Genomic DNA, 19,218 nt, shown 5'->3' with positions numbered 1-19,218 from the left:
GTAAGCCCAGTGGCCGGTGCTGGACACGCTGTCACAAGTTTGCTTACGCTTTTTGTTGCTCAGATAATGCAGCGAGACTCGAGCAGAGCTTCTACCTCGTGATGCCCCAGAATCAAATAGTGAAAGATTCGTCTGACATTTTTCTGATCGAACTCCATTCTAGTTTGCCTTGCTCGGACCTGAAAATTAAAAAAATTAAAGTTATTTTAAAACATTTTAATTAATCAGAAAATATAATTTGAATATTATATAATTTGAATATTATAAAATTAACTAGGATGACCCAGGGCCTAGGTTAGGGCTCAACAGACTTTGTTTGACCCATTGAATGCAATAGAAGGGGTCTTGGGGCTCGGCTTGATCAATTTGACCAAGTCAAACCCTTTGACCCAATAGTTATGACAAAAATAAGGTCAACAAGGAACAAGCGGGAGGAGCAATTGTTAATAATCTCAGAGAGAAATCATATTAGAAAAATGAAGAAATGGATAAAAAAGAATAGGAGAAAGCAGAAATATGATAGTTGCATAATTCAACATTAGGAAGGTATATTAAATTTTATGCTAAATAATAATCCAGTGTTAGAAAATGACTAAAGCAACAACAATAATGTTGTATGGAGAGTTTATGTGAGGTGATGTGACACGATGGAGTGAGGGCTAGATAATTGCAACATGAAGGCTGATATAAAATAATTATTGGGAACGAGATGCTTGGTTCATCTCTTATGAGGGACTTTGTAAGCGAGAAGGAGTTAGCAATAATTTTCAGTGTGCGAATAATATCAATATGAGAAATAGGAAGGGTGCATGTAGGAATCCTAAGGGTTGCGATGGAATGCATGGTCAAGATTTTGTCATTTTTATTTTTACGGTTTAGACTTAGTTTAGAAAGAGTAGGGAATACGAATACCAGAGTATAAATGATTATTTAATTAATATAAAGGAATACTAAGAAGCATTAAAGAATTTAAATGATATCTTCATTTATTTGCTTAAATGAAAAATTTTCTCATATGACAAGTAAAAATATATATATTATTTTTAAAATTATCAATTAATCATGATAAGATAATAAAATCAAAAGCTACGATTCTATTTGAATAATAAAAATGAAAGGCTAAGATTTTATTTGGGAGTAAAACTCAAATGTCTTTTATAATAGTAGTATAGATGTAAAAATTCTTTAATAAAATAATTAATTAAAACTTATACTTTAAATTTTTTATCATTAATTATTAATATTATGAATTTTTAACAATTATTATTGAATGAATATTAATTAATGAATTATGATATTAATTTCTCCAATAAGTATAAATTAAACATATAATGTAAATACATAATATAATTAATTGTATTTAAATAAAAAAATAATCAAATAATTATGATTAAAATATTTAGCATTCTAATAATTAGCTCTACTTAAATGCAATTAAAATGTCATGGATTTAATTAAATAAATAAAGTTAAAAAAATTAACTTAATGTGCAAATAAAATGAATGATTTGAATTTATCTTTGATAAATAAAATGAAAGATTAAGATTATATTTGAGAGGAATCCCAAATCACATTTATATAATAATATAAAATATAAATAGTATAGATATGTAAAAATTGTCTCTTTATATATATATATATATATATATATATTCAAAATTACAAACTTATCAAAATAGATAACAGCGATATGTCAGACTAATTCATTATTGAAATACATTAGATATTGCAAATCTCTCATGATTTTGGGCGGCCTGCAGGCAATTCGGGAGAATGGGCTGAGTCGAGGGCGGCTGAGATTGGCGCGTCATGATCGTCATGTTCCGGTGAGCATTGTGAACAGCAGGGTAAAGTTGAACCAGCGCGGCGGTAAGCTGAGCCGGTGCAAAGCGACAGATCGGTAGCGTCCATGGAGTGAGTTGGCGAGGAGGTCTGTTGTGCTAAGGAGCAGCGCAGCGGAGAGCAAACGACTAGAAAATACCGCGAGATCTCGCACGCAGTGGAAAGCCGGGAAAGTGAAACAGGCGGTCACACAGGACTCACAGAAGTGGCAGCGTAGTAGCACGCAGCGACTCTAGTGCGCGCGCTCTCTCTCTCTCTCTCTCTCCCTCCTTCCTGTTCTCTGTGACCTTCTTGCCTTGATTTGGGTTTTTGTTGGTCGGCCGATTCGGCGGAATCTTGGGACATGGAAGAAGTTTATGGGCTTGGTAATGGTGGGTTGTGACGCTTCTGATTTGGAATTAGGCGTTGAGAAGCGGAGGCGCGGTGAAGCGTGCGGGATAAGGGCAGGAAAGTTGTGTTTTTAAGCGGCAATTGGGAGATCGGGGGTGATCTCGTTGTTGGAACCATCAGGAGCAGTGGCTCATTGATTTGCTTGTGGGATTTTAGCTTTTGGAAGTAACATTCCTGATGGGTTGAGATTGCTGCCGTTCTTGCTATTCTGGGTGAATTGGCTGTTTTGCGCGAGAATAAGGTATTTTATGATGTGAACGAAGGGATTCGGGTCTCTCTTTGAGGCGATTGGTTGGAATTGTGGGTAGGGAGTGTATTTGGAAGGCTCTTTCTGCTGGAATCGTTGAATCATTGAGTTTTTGTTGGTTATTGGTGAATTTCTTGGCGAATTACCGTGTTATACTGGTCTCTTTCTACTTAGATCTGCATTTCTGAAGTTTGATCTCTGCCTTTCGTGGTTTCCATACACTGGAAGATTTTTATGTTAGCCGGAGTGGGGAAAGTAATCTATTCGGAACTCGTTAGGAGGCGCTTTTGAGCACTGCTTTAGGGCCAAACATTGAGCTACTTCAGTTTTAAAAGCATCATAACGGAAGAGGCGGACGTCTCTAGGGTTTTTGCCTTTTCCTTTCTGTCTTTTCATAAATGATTGATGCATCTATTGGCGGCTGTGATGACTAATTCGGGGATGGCTGTGCTGTTTCCTCACTGGTAGTGCGGCGAAATTAATGTCTGTTTATGAGAATTTATAGCTGCTTTTAACGGGCCGGCCTCCTCATTTCACTAGTTCTTTTTATGCAGTCTTGGTTGAAAAGTAAATGAGATTTTAAGTGATAGCCAAGGCTCAGTGAGCCGTGTTTCCTTTTGTTCATTTTGCTTTTGATTCTGCCTGGAAGTGGTCGAGCTTCTCAAGGGGATTATACGGAACTCTCATGGCTCTTGCTCCTCCCACTCGTTCAGCAAGCGAGGTGCTTGGTTCAGGTTTGTAATTGACGGCCAATTTTTTTGTCTTCTACTTTTGGCTTCTTGGATATAAATTCTGCATTTTTTTCTTCATCAGCAGTAACGGCTCACTGCCTTTTATTATAGCATGTTTAAAGAATTTATGCATGTGTTACTTATGTACATGTGCGAAGAAGGTTTACGATTTCGTTTACCTTTTCTTATCACTTCGTACTTTATCTGCTGAAATTGTTAACAGAGAAAAGTGTGTTTTGTCACAGGTTCATTTTCATCTTCGTCTATTCATGCTTTATATGATGTTTGTTCCCCATTTCCGCCTGAAGTTTGTTAGCTTTTCTTGTTTTAAGCTGTTTCTTTGCCTTCAACTTCTTTTAAATGAAAATATTGGATTTGGTGGTTCACTTCATTGCTGTATATAATATGTTCCCATTGCCTCTCTCTTAATTTGCGCTGCCTTTTTTTTATTTCCATTAATGGTCTGCTTCTTTCTTGTTTCTTGTTTTCTCCTGAAACTGATGGCCTTTTATAAAGTTGATTATAATCCTGATGACCCGTTTTCTACTAATCGCCGTGTCATTTAAGTGGACTGGAAGGTGTTCTGCAACTTTTTCATATTTGAATGGGTTTTTCCTGACGAACTGTTACTTTTGTTTGAATTTATGATTGCTATTGTAAAAATGGGCTCTTTTTTTCAGCTACACTCCATGGGAATCTGTTGTACAAGGAGCTCTGGCATGCTTGTGCAGGGCCACTGGTTACGCTACCTCGTCAAAAGGAGCTAGTCTATTACTTTCCTCAAGGTCATATGGAGCAGGTATTCATGTTATTTCTTTTACATTATCGTTTTGACTTCAAAAACGTTTACCAGTCATTTCTTTGTTTTTTTCTGTAGCTCGAGGCCTCAACTGATCAAGGACTTGACCAACAGATGCCTTTTTTTGATCTTCCTTCGAAGATCCTTTGCAGAGTGGTGAATGTTGAACTTCGAGTAAGCTCTACTCTTTACTCTTTGAAATGTGAAGATCTTTCCGCATGTTCTTTTTCTGATGGTTATACAACTCCACAATTAACTTGTTTGTTTGGTATTATTTAAGGAATTACACATTGGTATCTCTTTTTTATGCAGGCCGAGCCTGATACTGATGAGGTTTATGCACAAATTACTTTGCAACCAGAACCTGATGTGAGTATCTGTACCACTGTATTGTTGGTCATTTGTCAGAAGAATTCGAGATAATTATTTTCCTTGGAAATGTTCAATGATGTTTTTCCCAACTTCCTATATTACCAACCTTTGCAATCCCCATTCGGTTGTTTTTCTATATGCTCGACTTGACAAAGTTCACTCCATTGGTCTTGTGTTCATGTTTAAGATTATTTTATTAGCCTTTTCTCCATCGCATTGTTCTGTTTATTTTGGTTTTCTTTATTTTAATAATATTTGTTTAATTTATTAGCAAAGTGAAGTGACCAGTCCAGACCCTCCCCTGCCAGAACCTGAATGCTGTATGGTTCATTCCTTTTGTAAAATGCTTACAGCTTCAGATACAAGCACCCATGGTGGATTTTCAGTTCTTAGGAGACATGCAGATGAATGCCTACCTCCATTGGTGAGTTGTAACTTCTAAATTTATGCGTCAACAATTATCATAGCATAATCCACAAGGGCGTGAAATCTGTAACCTTTTACCTATCGAAATTTTGTTGCAATCTCCTGTTAATCAGTGTTTTTTTTTTCTTTTATTAAGGATATGTCGCAGCATCCACCATGGCAAGAGTTGGTTGCCAAAGATCTACATGGCAATGAATGGCATTTCCGTCACATTTTTAGAGGTTTATTATGTTTTACTTTTCATTTTATGTTAGTATTAAGTATTTCCTTGTAATTGCACATTATGAGTTTTAAAAAGATTGATTATGTGTAGATTTAAGAGAATAGCTATAGCCAATTAAACTTCACCTTCTCTTCTTTGTTATCGGTAGTTTTTTGTGAAGAATTTTTTTATGTACAAAGTATTGCTTCTTTAGTTCTTGTGAACTTGGCACAGTTCATTGGTATAATTGTAGAATTGGGAAAAAATAAATTATCATTGTTTTCTTAATTACTTATTCATTCTTATAGGACAACCTAGGAGGCATTTGCTTACCACTGGATGGAGTGTTTTTGTGAGCTCAAAGAAATTGGTTGCTGGTGATGCATTTATCTTTATTCGGTAAGTATTTTGAGTTGTCCTAACCTATGTTATGCATTTTGTTTCTCCAAAATTATCTCATCAATGGATTGGCTTGGTAGCCTTTTTATGGAAATGATTCATGTTAAGTTCTTATCAATGACCGTCTTTTATTTATGGCAGAGGTGAGAATGGTGAGTTGTATGTTGGTGTAAGACGTCTTATGAGGCAGGTAAATAACATGCCATCATCTGTTATATCGAGTCACAGCATGCATCTTGGAGTCCTTGCAACTGCATCACATGCTGTGTCTACTGGATCGCTTTTTTCTGTCTTCTATAAGCCAAGGTCGGTTTTTTCAAATTCTATTTAACTGGGGAATGTCTGAAAAGATTACTGTTTGTATTTGCTAATTAAATTTTCCACCTATTTAAAGAATTTCATAGATTTATGGTTGTTCTACACTTAGGACGTTTTCCCTGAATTCATTGATACTGAGCACTAGATAACCAATTAACCATTCTTTGAATTTTTTTTTTTTTCAAGCGGAGTTTGTCACCATTCTTAGATCAATCACAAATTTATCTTCTGAAAATTGGGGCATCATTTTTTTAATCAGTAATTTGTTGCTACAGAGCAAGCCGTTCACAGTTTATCATAAGCGTAAACAAGTACCTGGAAGCGAGAAGTCAAAATCTGTCAGTTGGGATGAGGTTTAAGATGAGATTTGAGGGTGATGAAGCTCCCGAAAGACGGTATTCAATAGAACTTATGGATTTACAAACAATAGCACTATTAGATGTTATACCATGTCGTCTCACATAATGTCTACTCGATCATGTGGCTCTTATTATATATATGTATAATTATTTTTTCATCCTGAAACAGGTTCAGTGGTACAATAATTGGTATAAGAGAAAAAGCTTCTTCTAGTTGGCCAGATTCAGTTTGGAGATCGTTAAAGGTGATCCATTTCTGTTTTTCCTACTTTCAAAATTTTTATCTACTTATTGCAAACTTCGCTATATGGCTGACTGCCTTGTTTTTTTGTATACTGAGCTCTTGAAGTTTTTTTGGGGTTGGATTTCTTACATTTTACTATTTTAGTTACCTGGTGTTTTTAGTCAAATTAGGACAATTAGAAGGATTTGTGTGCTACAGATGTCTAGACCGCACTGCTTTTATGTATTAATGCTCTGATCAGGAGATTAGTAAGAGATTGAGTTTGCAAATATAATGTTATTAGGCTCATCTCTATAACAACTCCATGAAATTTTTTACCTGATTATGCAATTGAACTAGCATATATCCTGCCAGGAGTTTTATTTTACCTCTGATTTCCCTGATGGAATGCTTATTTTATTACCTTTGATTTTATTCTCCAAACTTACCGCATGTGTTATTTCACAGATCCAATGGGATGAACCTTCTTCTATCCCACGACCTGACTGTGTTTCTCCATGGGAATTAGAACCTATAGTTGTAGCTCCTCCGCTCACTTCTCAGACAATGGTCCGATGTAAACGAGCAAGGCCACCACTTTCATCTTCTGCGGCTCAAGAGTTTTCTTCTGTGCTTGGTATGGAGTTGTCTTTAAATTACTTGAAGTGTTCCTCATAATGAATCCATAAAGTTTTTTTAATTGCAAATTTGTTTTTTTTTTTTTCTTGTTTGAACTAATTTATGCTGATAGATTTTTTAGGCTAATAAGCTTGAGATTAGTGTCGTTGGTCTTTTTTGTTAAATTGTTGAAAATTGTTATACAAACATACCAAAACTTTCTTCACTATTGGTGATGTTCTGTTAAATCTTGAACCAGATCTATGTTTGGAAAAAGATTTGTGATTTGCGATCATCAAGAACCTGTTTCTATTGATTTCTGCTTTTAGGAATTATGGTAAATTATACTTCTGTTTTCTCTCACCTTACCTTTTTCCATATAGGTCCATGGAAATCCCAGTCTGAGACCAACCAGAGCCTCCCCTTCACAGGCTTACCACGAGGACATGAATCATTTTCGCTGCCCTGTCCCTCAACTCTCTTTCCATCATCTATCAACAGCAACATTGGACAACCAGCAACCAAAAACACTCTATGCTGGTCAACCAGGCCTGAAACTCAATCAGAATCATTTTATACCACCACTGTGAACGTTGATCAACCATCTGAAAAGAAACAGGAGCCAAGTAGCGGCTTCATGTTATTCGGGATCCAGCTGATTGAATCTTCTACTGTTGCTGAAGAGGCCTCATCAATGGCTGCTATCACTGATGTTGTCAAGGATGACCATGATCATCTGGGTGTTGATTCTGAACAGCATTCCCATCCCTCGAACATAAACCTGTCCGACGCCCCTGAGCTAAGCAGTGAGCCTGAAAATTCCTGCCTCAGATCACCCCAGGAATCTCAGAGCAGGCAAACTCGTAGCTGCACCAAGGTTTTTGTTTATACTAATCGATCATTTCTTTCCTGATTAACGCTTCTCTTGCATGAGCAATTGTGAATGAAGGGCTATTTACTCTTATTAGTGGCTAAGTGGAACCAGGTGATCACACTAAGGTCTTGTCAAGGCATGTGATGTTGATGCAAAAATACAAAGTAGTTGATAAGCTTAAATTTTTTAATTAAAAGCTATTTTATTACTAGTGTATTTAGATTACATTTGATTCTCTTTTGGTTAAACCTCTGTAATAAGTGGTACCAGAACAGGATAGTGATTAAGTTTTTATGTTGTTTGTAACTCCTATGAGTCTTAGTTGCCATCTAACCATAGTTGAGTAAAGTTCAAGAGTGAATGTCTCAATATGCACATCTTCATATGCTTGACTTATAGATTTTGGTACAGGATATTTAATAGTAAATCCTTGTTTGAGGGGGATGGCAGATGTGTTAAACTCTTATATGATGAAAATGCGTCACGTCACCTGGTACTGAGCGGTACCAAGCTACAACACCGAGTAGTACCGTCACTCGGTACCGAGTGACGTGGTGCATTTTTTTTGTGCTCTGTACAACGTTCGTTGTCTGCACAGAATAATTACTCATATGATTGGGTGATTATTACGAAAAAATGAATTTGAGTATTGACATATTTATCTAGCCCAAGTTTTGTTATCCATAAAATATTAATTATGGAGTGATTGTGATGTAATTTATTGATATTCATTATTATGTATGTATAGGTGCACAAGCTAGGCATGGCGGTTGGGAGGGCAGTGGACTTAACAAGGCTAGAGGGGTATGAGGACCTCCTTAGGAAGCTGGAGGAGATGTTCAGCATCCAAGGAGAACTTGTTGGGGAATCCAAGAAATGGCAGGTTGTCTACACTGATGATGAGGATGACATGATGATGGTCGGCGACGACCCTTGGCCGTAAGTAGACCGCTCTTTTAAGCTCGACAACGATTTTGAACTCATACTAAACATAATTTTGATGCAATTGCAGTGAGTTCTGTAGCATGGTGAAGAAGATCTACATCTACACATGCGAGGAGGCAAAGCGATTGTCTCCCAAGTCAATGCTGAAGAAGCCCTTGCCCCAGGCCATTGGCCCCTCTGATGACTGACCTGTTGTGGCTCTTCTTCGTCAGGTAATGTAGCACTGTTTTGCTTTCGTATATAGATAGGATCCTTTTCTCGTCGATACTATTCTACATAGGCATCCAATGATGGGGTCTTTTGATGTAATTGGCTTTCGGATTGCTGTTTTAGTTTGACTTGTTATACAGTGAGAAGGATTGGATTTAGATAAGTATCTGATGTGGGATTATTGTAAATAAGTTTTGTAATTTAATTTTTGTTGGGTTTGTGAAATTATTTATTTATTTACCTCCTGCTTGAAAAAAATGTATGAGAAGATTGTATTTAAGATTAGGGGCGAGCGTACCTGATTTAGGCTCGGCTTGATAAATGACTCGTCAGTCAAATTCGATGAGTTTGAGCCAAGCACGAAAATATTAATGTAAAATACACTCAAACACATTTAGTATTAAGGGGTTTAAGATATTGCAAGTGATTTATTATTATGCATATTATAATTTCTTATTCTTTATATTATTGTATTATAATTATTATTTGAATCATTAATATTTTTTTTCTTTTTCATAATAAATGAGCCGGTTTGTTAGCAGATTGGAACTCGCGGAATCAAGTTTGAGGTTAAGCTCAAACTCAATTAGTAGTCAAGCTCTCGAGTCAAGAATGACTTGAGCTTGGCTAGACTCATTTATGTATCTAGGATATTTTATATTGGAGTTAGTTCTCATTATGAACAAATATTTTAATTAAAAATAATGCATTTTTATTAGGATATGGTATTTTTCCTATTTAGATGAAGTATTTTATTTTTAGGAGACTTTTATGAAATAATTTATATAAGAAGTAAAGAGATTTATTTGCATGAAAGGGCTTCACATAAAGTGTCAGATGGCAACTTTTATGGTTTCATTTTATTCATAAATTTATATAAAGTGATGTGTTATGATTAGGGAGGGGTATTAGTAAGATTCACTTGAGGATAATTATCTCATTGGATTTAAATTCTCTCTATCATAATCGGAAGCTTAAAGTTATTTGATTTCAATTAATTTACTTTAGATGATTGAGCTTATTTTTTCTTAAATTATTGTGCTTTTGGAAAAAAAAAAACTAGTTAATTCCAATCATCAGAATTGAATTTAATGTTTGATTTTGAACTGAAATTGAAATACAAATCGAACATCGGATCCCAAATTATGTGATTTGAGGATCAATTCTAATAAGTTCAAAGGTACACATACATAAAAAGGAATCATAAACAAATCTATAGCTTATTTTATTATGGTTTTTTTTTTAGAGTTTGTTATGTGCATAGATTGGGAATTTTTATTTGGTCCGGTCACTTGATGTAGCTCTAGGTTCGGACGACTAGTAAAATAGTGCTACGAGTCCTCACTATTTACCGCGCGGCCCGACAAACCGACCCGGAATGGACTCAGGATTGCTATGTTCGCGTATTGCTCGGTATTACTCGGTATTGCTATGTATTGGTTGATTTTGCTCGGCAATAACGAGAAATACCGCTCTGTGAAGACCAATACCGAGCAATACAGAGTTTTGCTAGGTATTACTCGGTATTGCTTGGTATTGATCTTCACAGAGCCGTATTTCTCGTTATTGCCAAGCAATACCGAGTAATACCTAACAATATCGAGCAATACCGAGAAATACGCGAACATAGCAGTCCTGGTTTCCGGTCCGAGTCAGGTCGTCGGGACGTGCGGTAATGAGTAAGAGCACGTGGCGGCATGTTATTGTCGTCTGGATGTAGAGCTACGTCAGGTCACCTGTAGATTAGACACAGAGAATTGTTCGATTTTATTTCAGTAAAAATATAGTTTATTGTACTTTTACTGTTCATAGAAACAAAGTTAACGATTTCCGTTCCGGTCTTCACACATAATAATTTCTCAATTTTTCTAGATCTAACATTCGCACATTGAAATATATAAATAAAATAATATGAAAATTTTAATTATATGGCATTACGAAAGCTAAAGTGAAACAAAAAGTTAGATTAATATTTCACTATATTTTATTTTATCTAAAATAAGTGAAATATGTTTACATCTTTTTTTTTTTTCATTTTGAAAAAATAGATTAATTATTTTATGACATTATGAAAACATCTCAAAATTAGGTTTCAATATGTTTTAGAGCATGTTTGTAGGGATTTTAAATTATTAAAATGTCATTGATGTTAATTATATTAATTATTAAAAAATAAATTTAGTGTAAACTATTATCAAATTTATAAATGTTATATTGAGCATTTATTATTTCTAATTAATGCGAGATGTAATTATGATCATTAAATTAATCATAATAATACCATAAATTAATTAGCTAAAATGGTAATTATATATATTTAATTAATTTACTTTACTAGGGAAAAATTAGATTTCGATTTAGATCAGTAAGATTTAATTGAATTTTATTTTAAAATAAATTGATTAGTCATTTAATTGGTAAAAATTTATCTGAGAATTACGTAATACTTAGCAAAATCAAATTTAATAAAAATCCCTACAGACATGCTCTAAATTCTTATTCTAAAGTAAATTCAAATTTAATAAATGTTATATTGAGCATTTATACCGTGACATGATGCGTTTTGATTCGTCTATAGACGGCGATCGATGTCCACACAAAATATCACAAAATATTTTTTCCCGCTTAATGTAGTGGTCGTTTGAGACAACTTATTTTAAAATATTTATTTTATATAAAAAATTTTTGAGTAAAAAAATTTTGTACTAAAAAATTGCTTTAAAAAATAATAATAAACCGTTCCAAATGAAATTTACATGAATGAGTGATTATCAAAAATTGATCACATGATCTTATCATGGCTCGATCAACACGGTTGAGTTGGGGTCAAACTAAGAAGTAAGCCGAAGGCGATGGTTCGATAGCAACCCATACCAATTATCTTTCCAATAATTTTTTTTCTTTTTCATGATAACATATTTTATAGCCTTCAGATTAGCTTTAAAATGGGTGATATGTATCCTGATTAATTATACATATCCTCATAAATTTCACTAATCTAAAAGCTAATTCAAAGATTATAAAACCCATCATGACAGTATACAAAAAATTTATACCCTCTCAAGATGAGTGTATATAGTTTTCACAGCTACGGCATGCAATATAGAGGCAAATTATACGCTGATTTCTTCATAAAAATTGTGCAGAAAAATGTTTCATTCTTCAAATATCTTATATTCAAAGTTTATTACTGAGAGAAAACTTGCATTCAGAATACAATAATATTGGAAAATTACAGAAGCAGAGCTTCTCAAAAGCTCTCTACTCGATACGGAGACATAAGGTCTGGCTCTAATGCTGGCAGTTTTGGTAGGAGGAAGTCAAAGAAAATGCGGAAGTTTCAACTAGGGGTGTCAATATTTGACATGACACAAAAATTCGATCCGGACCCGACATGGAGTCAATATTTGACACGACACAAAAATCTGATTCGGACCCGACCTGGAAAATTCAAGTTGGACCCAATCCGATTTCAAAACAGGTTTTTGTGTCAGTATGAATTTTATAGATATCCCCAAGTGTATGTGTGCTAAGTCCCGTGTCGGGTCGGGTCAACCCGGCAACCCCCCGGGTCGGGTCCGGGTTTGAATTTCCGACCCGTTTATCTACCCGGGTCGTGTTAGGGTCGACTGTTTGAGGTCGACTCATTTGAACCCGAGTCTGTTCCAGGTTCGACCCGAACCCGACCCATGACCTGAAATTGACACCCCTAGTTTCAACACAATGGCTTCAGATCCGCAATAAAGCCCATTGGCAAATTTCATTTCACTTTCTATAGTAAAGCCATAAGAAAAAAAAAATCCATCAGGAATAGCTTTTGACTACTATTTTTACGATGTTTCTAAGAAATTTTTGTGCCTAAAAGTTGTAAAAATCAGTAAGAAAATTATCCTAAACAAAACCTTAAAAAGGCACCAAAGAGCTTTTTAGGCATCATCTATAATTATTTTAGGGACATTTAGGCTAATTAAGACAAACTCACACATATCATATACACAAGATTCAAATCCAAGACCTCTTAATTAATAATCAAAGCTTCCAAGCAATAGATTAAGGCCTTGTTTGGGACGGCTTTCTTATTGCCTATCAAAACAACTTTTTAGAATAAAAAATAAAAATTTTGTACTAAAAAGTTATTTTAAGAAGCAGCAAAAAAGCTGCTCCAATGCTTCGTTTGAGACATGCTGCTTTTTAAAGCAACTTTCTAATAAAAAAAGAAAATTTTTGTACTAAAAAAATGCTTTGAGAAGGAATAAGAAAACCGTCCCAAACAAAAACTAAGTAGAGTTGCATACCATATATATTTGATTTTGTCTGTGCTCACCTTGCATCTATACTGTTTGATATTCTAATACAAAATTTGAGATCAATTTTTATTCATTAAGGGAAAAAAAAGTCATTATGGGAGGAGTCCAGAAATATGCAGGCTGGATTGAGGTACAAAAAAGAGCAATGTTTTTGACGCTGCAAAGCTGTCTCCCTCAAGGATACTGCAATAGTTAGGTTGCACTATGGTGAGGAACCAAGAGAAGTAAATGAAAGACTCACTTAGGGCATAACTTTGAATTCGATCAACTCGAGTCGTCTTCATGATGAACCTAGAATCATCTTCAAGATTTATTGATTGTCCAGACGCGTAATTTCACTAAGAATAGTGAAAAATTATGTTGAAATAGAAAAAATTATGCTTGGTTTTCAGCTTAATAGTTCTCTTTAATCCACATTCCTTAAATTTAATTTGCTTGTTAGCTTCTTGAAGCTAGGGGATCAGCTATATTGTCTGCCTTTCTGATTTCTTTGGCTTGGATAACTCCATTTGCTTCATCAGTTTTTAAAGATCTTACCCATACAATTTTTTCTAAAAGGATATACATAGTTACCATTCTCCTTAGGAGTGAATGACTTTTTGGGCTGTTTTGGAGGTGAGGACTAAACAATAACCATCATGTTCTTTGCTTCTCAGCTCAACCTTCTTGAATCTATTTGAAGAACCTGAGGACCCATCTAGTCTAGGTAGTACTAGAAATACCTCATCATTCTAAATACTCTTTGCTTTGTTGACAAACTTCTCAAATATTTTGATAGATAAAAGTTACATGGTCCTTAATATTATTTTAGTAGAAGATCTACCACATGTTATTCCTGAAGTTGAGGCTCGCACTTCATACTCAAAATAGAGCACCTCAAAATGTAATCTTCTAATGACTTGGACTCTCTCCTCCTAGCCATCACAAGATCACTAGTTGACACTTTTCTCTAGCCACCGGCGAATCTCTTAATAAACAACTCTTCTAACTCAGAAAACATAAGAAGTGTTGTTGGGTAGCTCAACAAATCACTCAAAAGTAAATCCAGTAAAACTAGTCACAAAAAAGTCTAATAAGTAAAGCATCATTCCCTTCTATGTTGGAACACATGGATCTAAAGTGGGCTAGATGTTGCCTAGGGCTACTTGAATTATGGTGGGATAAAATATGATCATGTAGATGAGTAGCCACGTATTTCTCGCTTTGAGTTATTAGATAGGATTAAGAAAAAAGACAATCACATAGCCTAGATGCAGCAACATATTATTGATATGATGGCTACTATGACCATCATGACTATGTAGATAGAGACACTAAAGAGAGATAGAGCAGGACATAGCAAGGTCCAATAAATTGAGCAAATTCAGGTTGGAGTACATCCTCCTAGGTATATTAGTTTTCCTCCACTTCATCCTACACAACATGTGACTCCCCTTAGGTGCTTCAAATATTCAATTACAAAATAGTTATCACTGCACATATGCTCATGTTAAGAAAGGGAGGTTGTATACATACAAGTATGAGTAGTCTCTTACCTTGATGGTTTTGTTCCACCACATTTTAAGCATTTTCATGAGCCATACAATTTTAGATAGCATGTGATCAACTTCAGAGTCATCTATTGACGTATGAGAAAGTGATGTTTGATTTCTTAAATTTTTTTGTCTGCTCTGATAAGATTTGTTTTTGAGTGGTTTGCTAAGTTACCCAAAAAATTTATGCCTATATTTTTTTAGTTAAAAAATATTCATTGATAAATTTGCTAATGGACTAAAGAAAATGCTAGTGGGTGATCTTGTGAGGGCTAAGAGGAGAAAGTTCACATTATTAGAAATTTATATTTTAAGATAACATAACTTGCGTATGAAGTGCAATCATCAATTTCAAGAACTGCATGAAATGAAACTCCTAGTTAAGAACATCAAGGGCCCTATAGTTTTCTTCCTAAAGCTTTCATCCATCAAGACAATTGAGAAGCTTCCGAGCAAAGTTGCTAGTATTCAACCATTTTTTAATATAATGAGGTATCTCTAGGAAGATAGGTTCTCAAATTTTTTAGATAGGTTCAGAAACATTAAGCCTTCAAATGATAGTCATACCAAAAATAGGATGGTTACACTACTTATTCAGTGGAGGAGAAGGCAAAGAAGATGATGATTACAACCGAGCCCAAAACATCAAAATAACATAGAAATCCATTCATTAATAAGGAGAGTGGAAACAATATATGTCCTTTTAGAAATGATTGTATAGATAAGACTTTAAAAAATATGATCAAGCAAAGGATGGAGCTACTCAAGTTAAAGAAATTAGAAGATGCAGACAAAATAAATAATCCCATCTATTTTCCTTTTCATAGACTCCTCAGTCACACTATTGAGAAGTATTTTGCATTCAAGGGCTGGCTGGGGTCTAAGGTTTTTTTTATAGAGGTACACATTTTTAGAAATGGATGGAGCTACTGTAATTAATGCTATTTAATGTTATTGATCATGATACTAATATTGTTAATAGCATAATATTATTGGCTGTTAATGATAGTGTATGACTGATGATGTAATGGATTGACATGTGATGAATTATAAATATATAAATTGATACATGTAATCAGTATATACATGATGCATATTTTTTTTATATAATTTATAGCATATTGTTCTCTTTTATCTTGCATTAATTTCAGTTGTAAGATTTTAATTACTTACTTGACTATTTGCTCATTACGTGATTTAACATGTTTTCATGCAAGGTAAGGATCTAATAATATGAGATTCTAGACAAGACAAAAATACAGACCTTGTTAACCTATCCAATGTCAAATGAAATATATAAATTGCCAAGAACTAAACATTTAATCCTTGTTGAATCTTAATTACTTAATCTCAAACCAAAGAACCTATCTCTGACTTAGATTAGATTAATACTTATAACTTAATCAAACACTATCTTGATCACTACAATTAAAAACTAATTAACATCTCTTAGGATTTTCACAAGTGAAGAAATAGCACTTTGATCAAACTATCACCAACACCAATAGCCTTAAATTCCAATTATTTCAGATCTGCTTTATGAATCCCTTCTTTCCATCCATTCCAGCTTTTCCATTCATTCCAATAGAATAATAGATAAGCCTACGTCTTGTCTTCATATATTTACTCTGTTCCTCTTCTCACCTATTCCTTGATCAACTTTAAATTCTTTTACAAACCTTAATTTTGTTACTAATTGCACATTCAAATTTCGGTGAATCAGAACCTATGATGCACCGACACTTCTTCTCAAAGAGTCGTAAGAGGCGTGCAGTGTCCGACACCTATCCGACACGACGTTCATCCGACACTCCTCTGACACGTGTAAGACATACTGCAAACGTGTCCAATTTAAAAAAATGTTAAATACAAATTGGACGTGTTTGACACACGCATCATACATATTTTATCCATAATACCAGATGAACCGCCTCGCCCGCACTTAATACCCCATTTATTAAATATTCTCATTTTCATTTCTCTTTAGTGGGTTAACAACTTTTTTTTAGTGGGTTACAACCTTGATTTCACAACAATGCTCAATGTCATTTTAACATTGACGTCTGACGTTGTTACAACATCAACATTTCAAAATGATACACATATCAAAGTTTGACGTTGTCTTTACATTGATGCTCGATGCTAGCAATTTTTACACCCACAACTTGACATCTCATCTTTGTCTAACGTCTTCTCAATATCGATGACCAATGCCCTCACGGCATCGACGATAAACACTCTCTTAACATTGACGCTCAATATTTACTGCATAATATCGATGCCTGACTCTTGACATCATTGTCAACTCTTCTCTCAATGACTAATAAACGGCATCACCGCCCGACTCTTGACATCCTAATATTAAACATTTTAAACACAAATTCTAGTTAAATAACGTCTTATTTCTAAATAATTTTTAAAATTATACTTATTCAATTTTTGTACACTATTTTTAAAATATAAAAATTATAATACTGTGTCCAACCTGTGTTCGTGTCCTATATTTTCAATAATTGATGTCCCGTGTCCGTGTCATGTCGTAAACGCAACGTCGTGTCTGTATCTATGCATCATAGATCAGAACACAACCGATGCTAACTTCAAAATTTTTTCAATGTTAACACCAAAAGAATTTGAAATGCCCAAAAACCTATTGTACTTCATCTCTCTTCCTCCTAATCACTTGCAATTCATCAAACAGGGAAAAAGACTCATATCATAAAACAATCAAACGAGGGTGAAGAAGATTAACATAAACCATTATCTCATTATCCTCACTACTCTAATTCTAAAGATACGTGCAGACTCATTATTGCAGAGCATAGCAAGCCAGACTATGTACAAAATAGTAATAAAAAAAAATAATAAAAAAAAAACTCTCACCTTCTCACCAAGCTCGTCTAAAAAAAAGCTCCTTTACACAATACACTGAAAACCTCGGCACACCGCCAACCAAATCCCAAACAAAACCAAGCAGAGAAGCGAATCAATGGCAACCAAAATCTTCACATACCGCCACCACAATCGCCGCCCATTCTGCTGCATCCGATTTCTAGCGCTCAAGCTCTTCTGAAGCGGCATCGGCCCCGCCGGCTCAACCTCCATCTCGATCCACATCTCTCCTGGTGCCCCCCTGCCCTCGTGATCGCTCCTGCTTCTGCTCAACAACGGAGCCTCGGCCGTCTTCATCAAAGCCGATGACGGCGAGTCGTGGAAAACGGGGATGAGATCTTTGTTGACACTATTGCGAAAGCCATCGCGCACGAGCTCAAGGAAGCGGATGATATCTGGGGAGGGTTCGGCGATACAGAAGTAGGTGTGCCCGTCGTCGTCGAAGAGGAAAGCAAAGGTTCGATCTCCGGTGGTATGGGAGTACCGGAAATGGAAAGGTGGCGCAGTTTGTAGGGCGGCGAAGGCGAGGGATTCCAGGTTGCGATCGAGGCTGTGGTAGTAAAGGATTCGACTCCCTTTCGAGATCGAGCAAAAAAGAATGCTAATTCCGATAGGGAAGTCCATATGAAAAAACTCTAAATTTGATATTGGATTTGGCTAATCGAAATGGAAATTAGGGTAAAGATTGAAACTTCATGTCGAGGCATTGGATTGCGATTTGTAATCGATCGATTAAAAGGGTGGGAGCTAATTTGGCTGATTGGGTGATCACGATGAAGATGAGAAAGAGAGAAAGAGAGAAAGGTATGTTTCCATCGACATCTGGGAGATTTTCTAGGATTTTCTGAGGAATCGATCGGACGACGGGAGTTCGGCATTAATGTGATTTTATGACATGGAGAATTCTGTTAAATTTAAATTAATTAATTAATAATAGGCTAATTTTTAAATAATTATAATTATAATAATTAACTGAATTATAATTACTTAATGAATTATAATTACTCAAGTGACTACGGTAAAGTATATATATATATATATATATATATATTGCGTCTTGGAATATTCACGGCAACAGAGAAATGTAAAATTTAACATCTTAGCTTTGTACGAAGATTCAACACGCAATCATATAAGAGAGAGGGTGTAGCATTCATAAGAGACACCAATATTTTACGTGGAGCACCTTAAAAAAAGGAGAAAATCACAGGGCATAGCCCAATTTGAATGAATATACTAGTATTTGCAATTTATTACAAAATAAGGCCCTTCATTCGGGGAAGGTCTTAGCTTGATGTAGCAAATATACATCATATAAAGTGAGTTGCATGGTGGAAATAGGAAAACTCATTGTTGACATGTTCGTTTGGTCGGAAGGACCATAGTCGGTAAGCGACGGAGGTCAGAAAGAACATTGTCTAGTGACGGAGGTCAGAATGATCATAGTCAGCGGGTGACAGAGGTCGAAAGGACCGTAGTCGGTGGGTGACAATGGTCAGAAATACTATTATTTGGTGAAGTAGGTTGAAAGG

General features: G+C 35.2%; 2 protein-coding genes across 3 annotated transcripts; one reads left to right on the top strand and one right to left on the bottom strand.

Annotated features, from left to right (window-relative positions):
* Window positions 1-1,747: 1,747 nt before the first annotated feature.
* Window positions 1,748-9,195, top strand: LOC110107284 (auxin response factor 7). 2 transcript variants are annotated; one of them, XM_020837489.2, is made up of 15 exons: window positions 1,748-2,943; window positions 3,034-3,213; window positions 3,891-4,009; window positions 4,088-4,183; window positions 4,322-4,378; window positions 4,653-4,805; window positions 4,944-5,028; window positions 5,318-5,408; window positions 5,550-5,714; window positions 6,002-6,121; window positions 6,255-6,330; window positions 6,777-6,945; window positions 7,310-7,803; window positions 8,549-8,739; window positions 8,813-9,195. In XM_020837489.2, exons 2-15 carry the CDS (start codon window positions 3,165-3,167, stop codon window positions 8,931-8,933), a joined length of 1,986 nt encoding a protein of 661 aa, XP_020693148.1. In that variant the 5' UTR covers window positions 1,748-2,943; window positions 3,034-3,164; the 3' UTR covers window positions 8,934-9,195. The 2 variants fall into 2 exon arrangements, with proteins under 2 accessions (XP_020693148.1, XP_020693147.1); XM_020837488.2 differs by having other exon boundaries at window positions 1,748-3,213.
* Window positions 9,196-17,490: 8,295 nt separating this feature from the next.
* Window positions 17,491-18,545, bottom strand: LOC110107288 (phytolongin Phyl1.1-like). The gene has a single exon (XM_020837497.2). The coding sequence runs from the start codon at window positions 18,308-18,310 to the stop codon at window positions 17,711-17,713; it is 600 nt and encodes a 199-aa protein (XP_020693156.1). The 5' UTR covers window positions 18,311-18,545; the 3' UTR covers window positions 17,491-17,710.
* Between the last annotated feature and the right edge of the window lie 673 nt (window positions 18,546-19,218).

This window comes from Dendrobium catenatum, unplaced genomic scaffold (genome assembly GCF_001605985.2).
Source record: "Dendrobium catenatum unplaced genomic scaffold, ASM160598v2 fragScaff_scaffold_129, whole genome shotgun sequence".
NCBI classification, from domain to species: domain Eukaryota; kingdom Viridiplantae; phylum Streptophyta; class Magnoliopsida; order Asparagales; family Orchidaceae; genus Dendrobium; species Dendrobium catenatum.
This window is presented reverse-complemented; position numbering and strand designations above follow the sequence as displayed.

What these genes read in the sequence shown, in the direction of transcription:
- LOC110107284 (XM_020837489.2), top strand. Translation starts at nt 3,165, where the DNA reads ATGGCTCTTGCTCCTCCCACTCGTTCAGCAAGCGAGGTGCTTGGTTCA. An exon ending in AAGCGAGGTGCTTGGTTCAG is followed by an intron (nt 3,214 to 3,890) that starts GTTTGTAATTGA and finishes TCTTTTTTTCAG; the next exon opens with CTACACTCCATGGGAATCTG. An exon ending in ATGAATGCCTACCTCCATTG is followed by an intron (nt 4,806 to 4,943) that starts GTGAGTTGTAAC and finishes TCTTTTATTAAG; the next exon opens with GATATGTCGCAGCATCCACC.
- LOC110107288 (XM_020837497.2), bottom strand. Translation starts at nt 18,310, where the DNA reads ATGGACTTCCCTATCGGAATTAGCATTCTTTTTTGCTCGATCTCGAAA.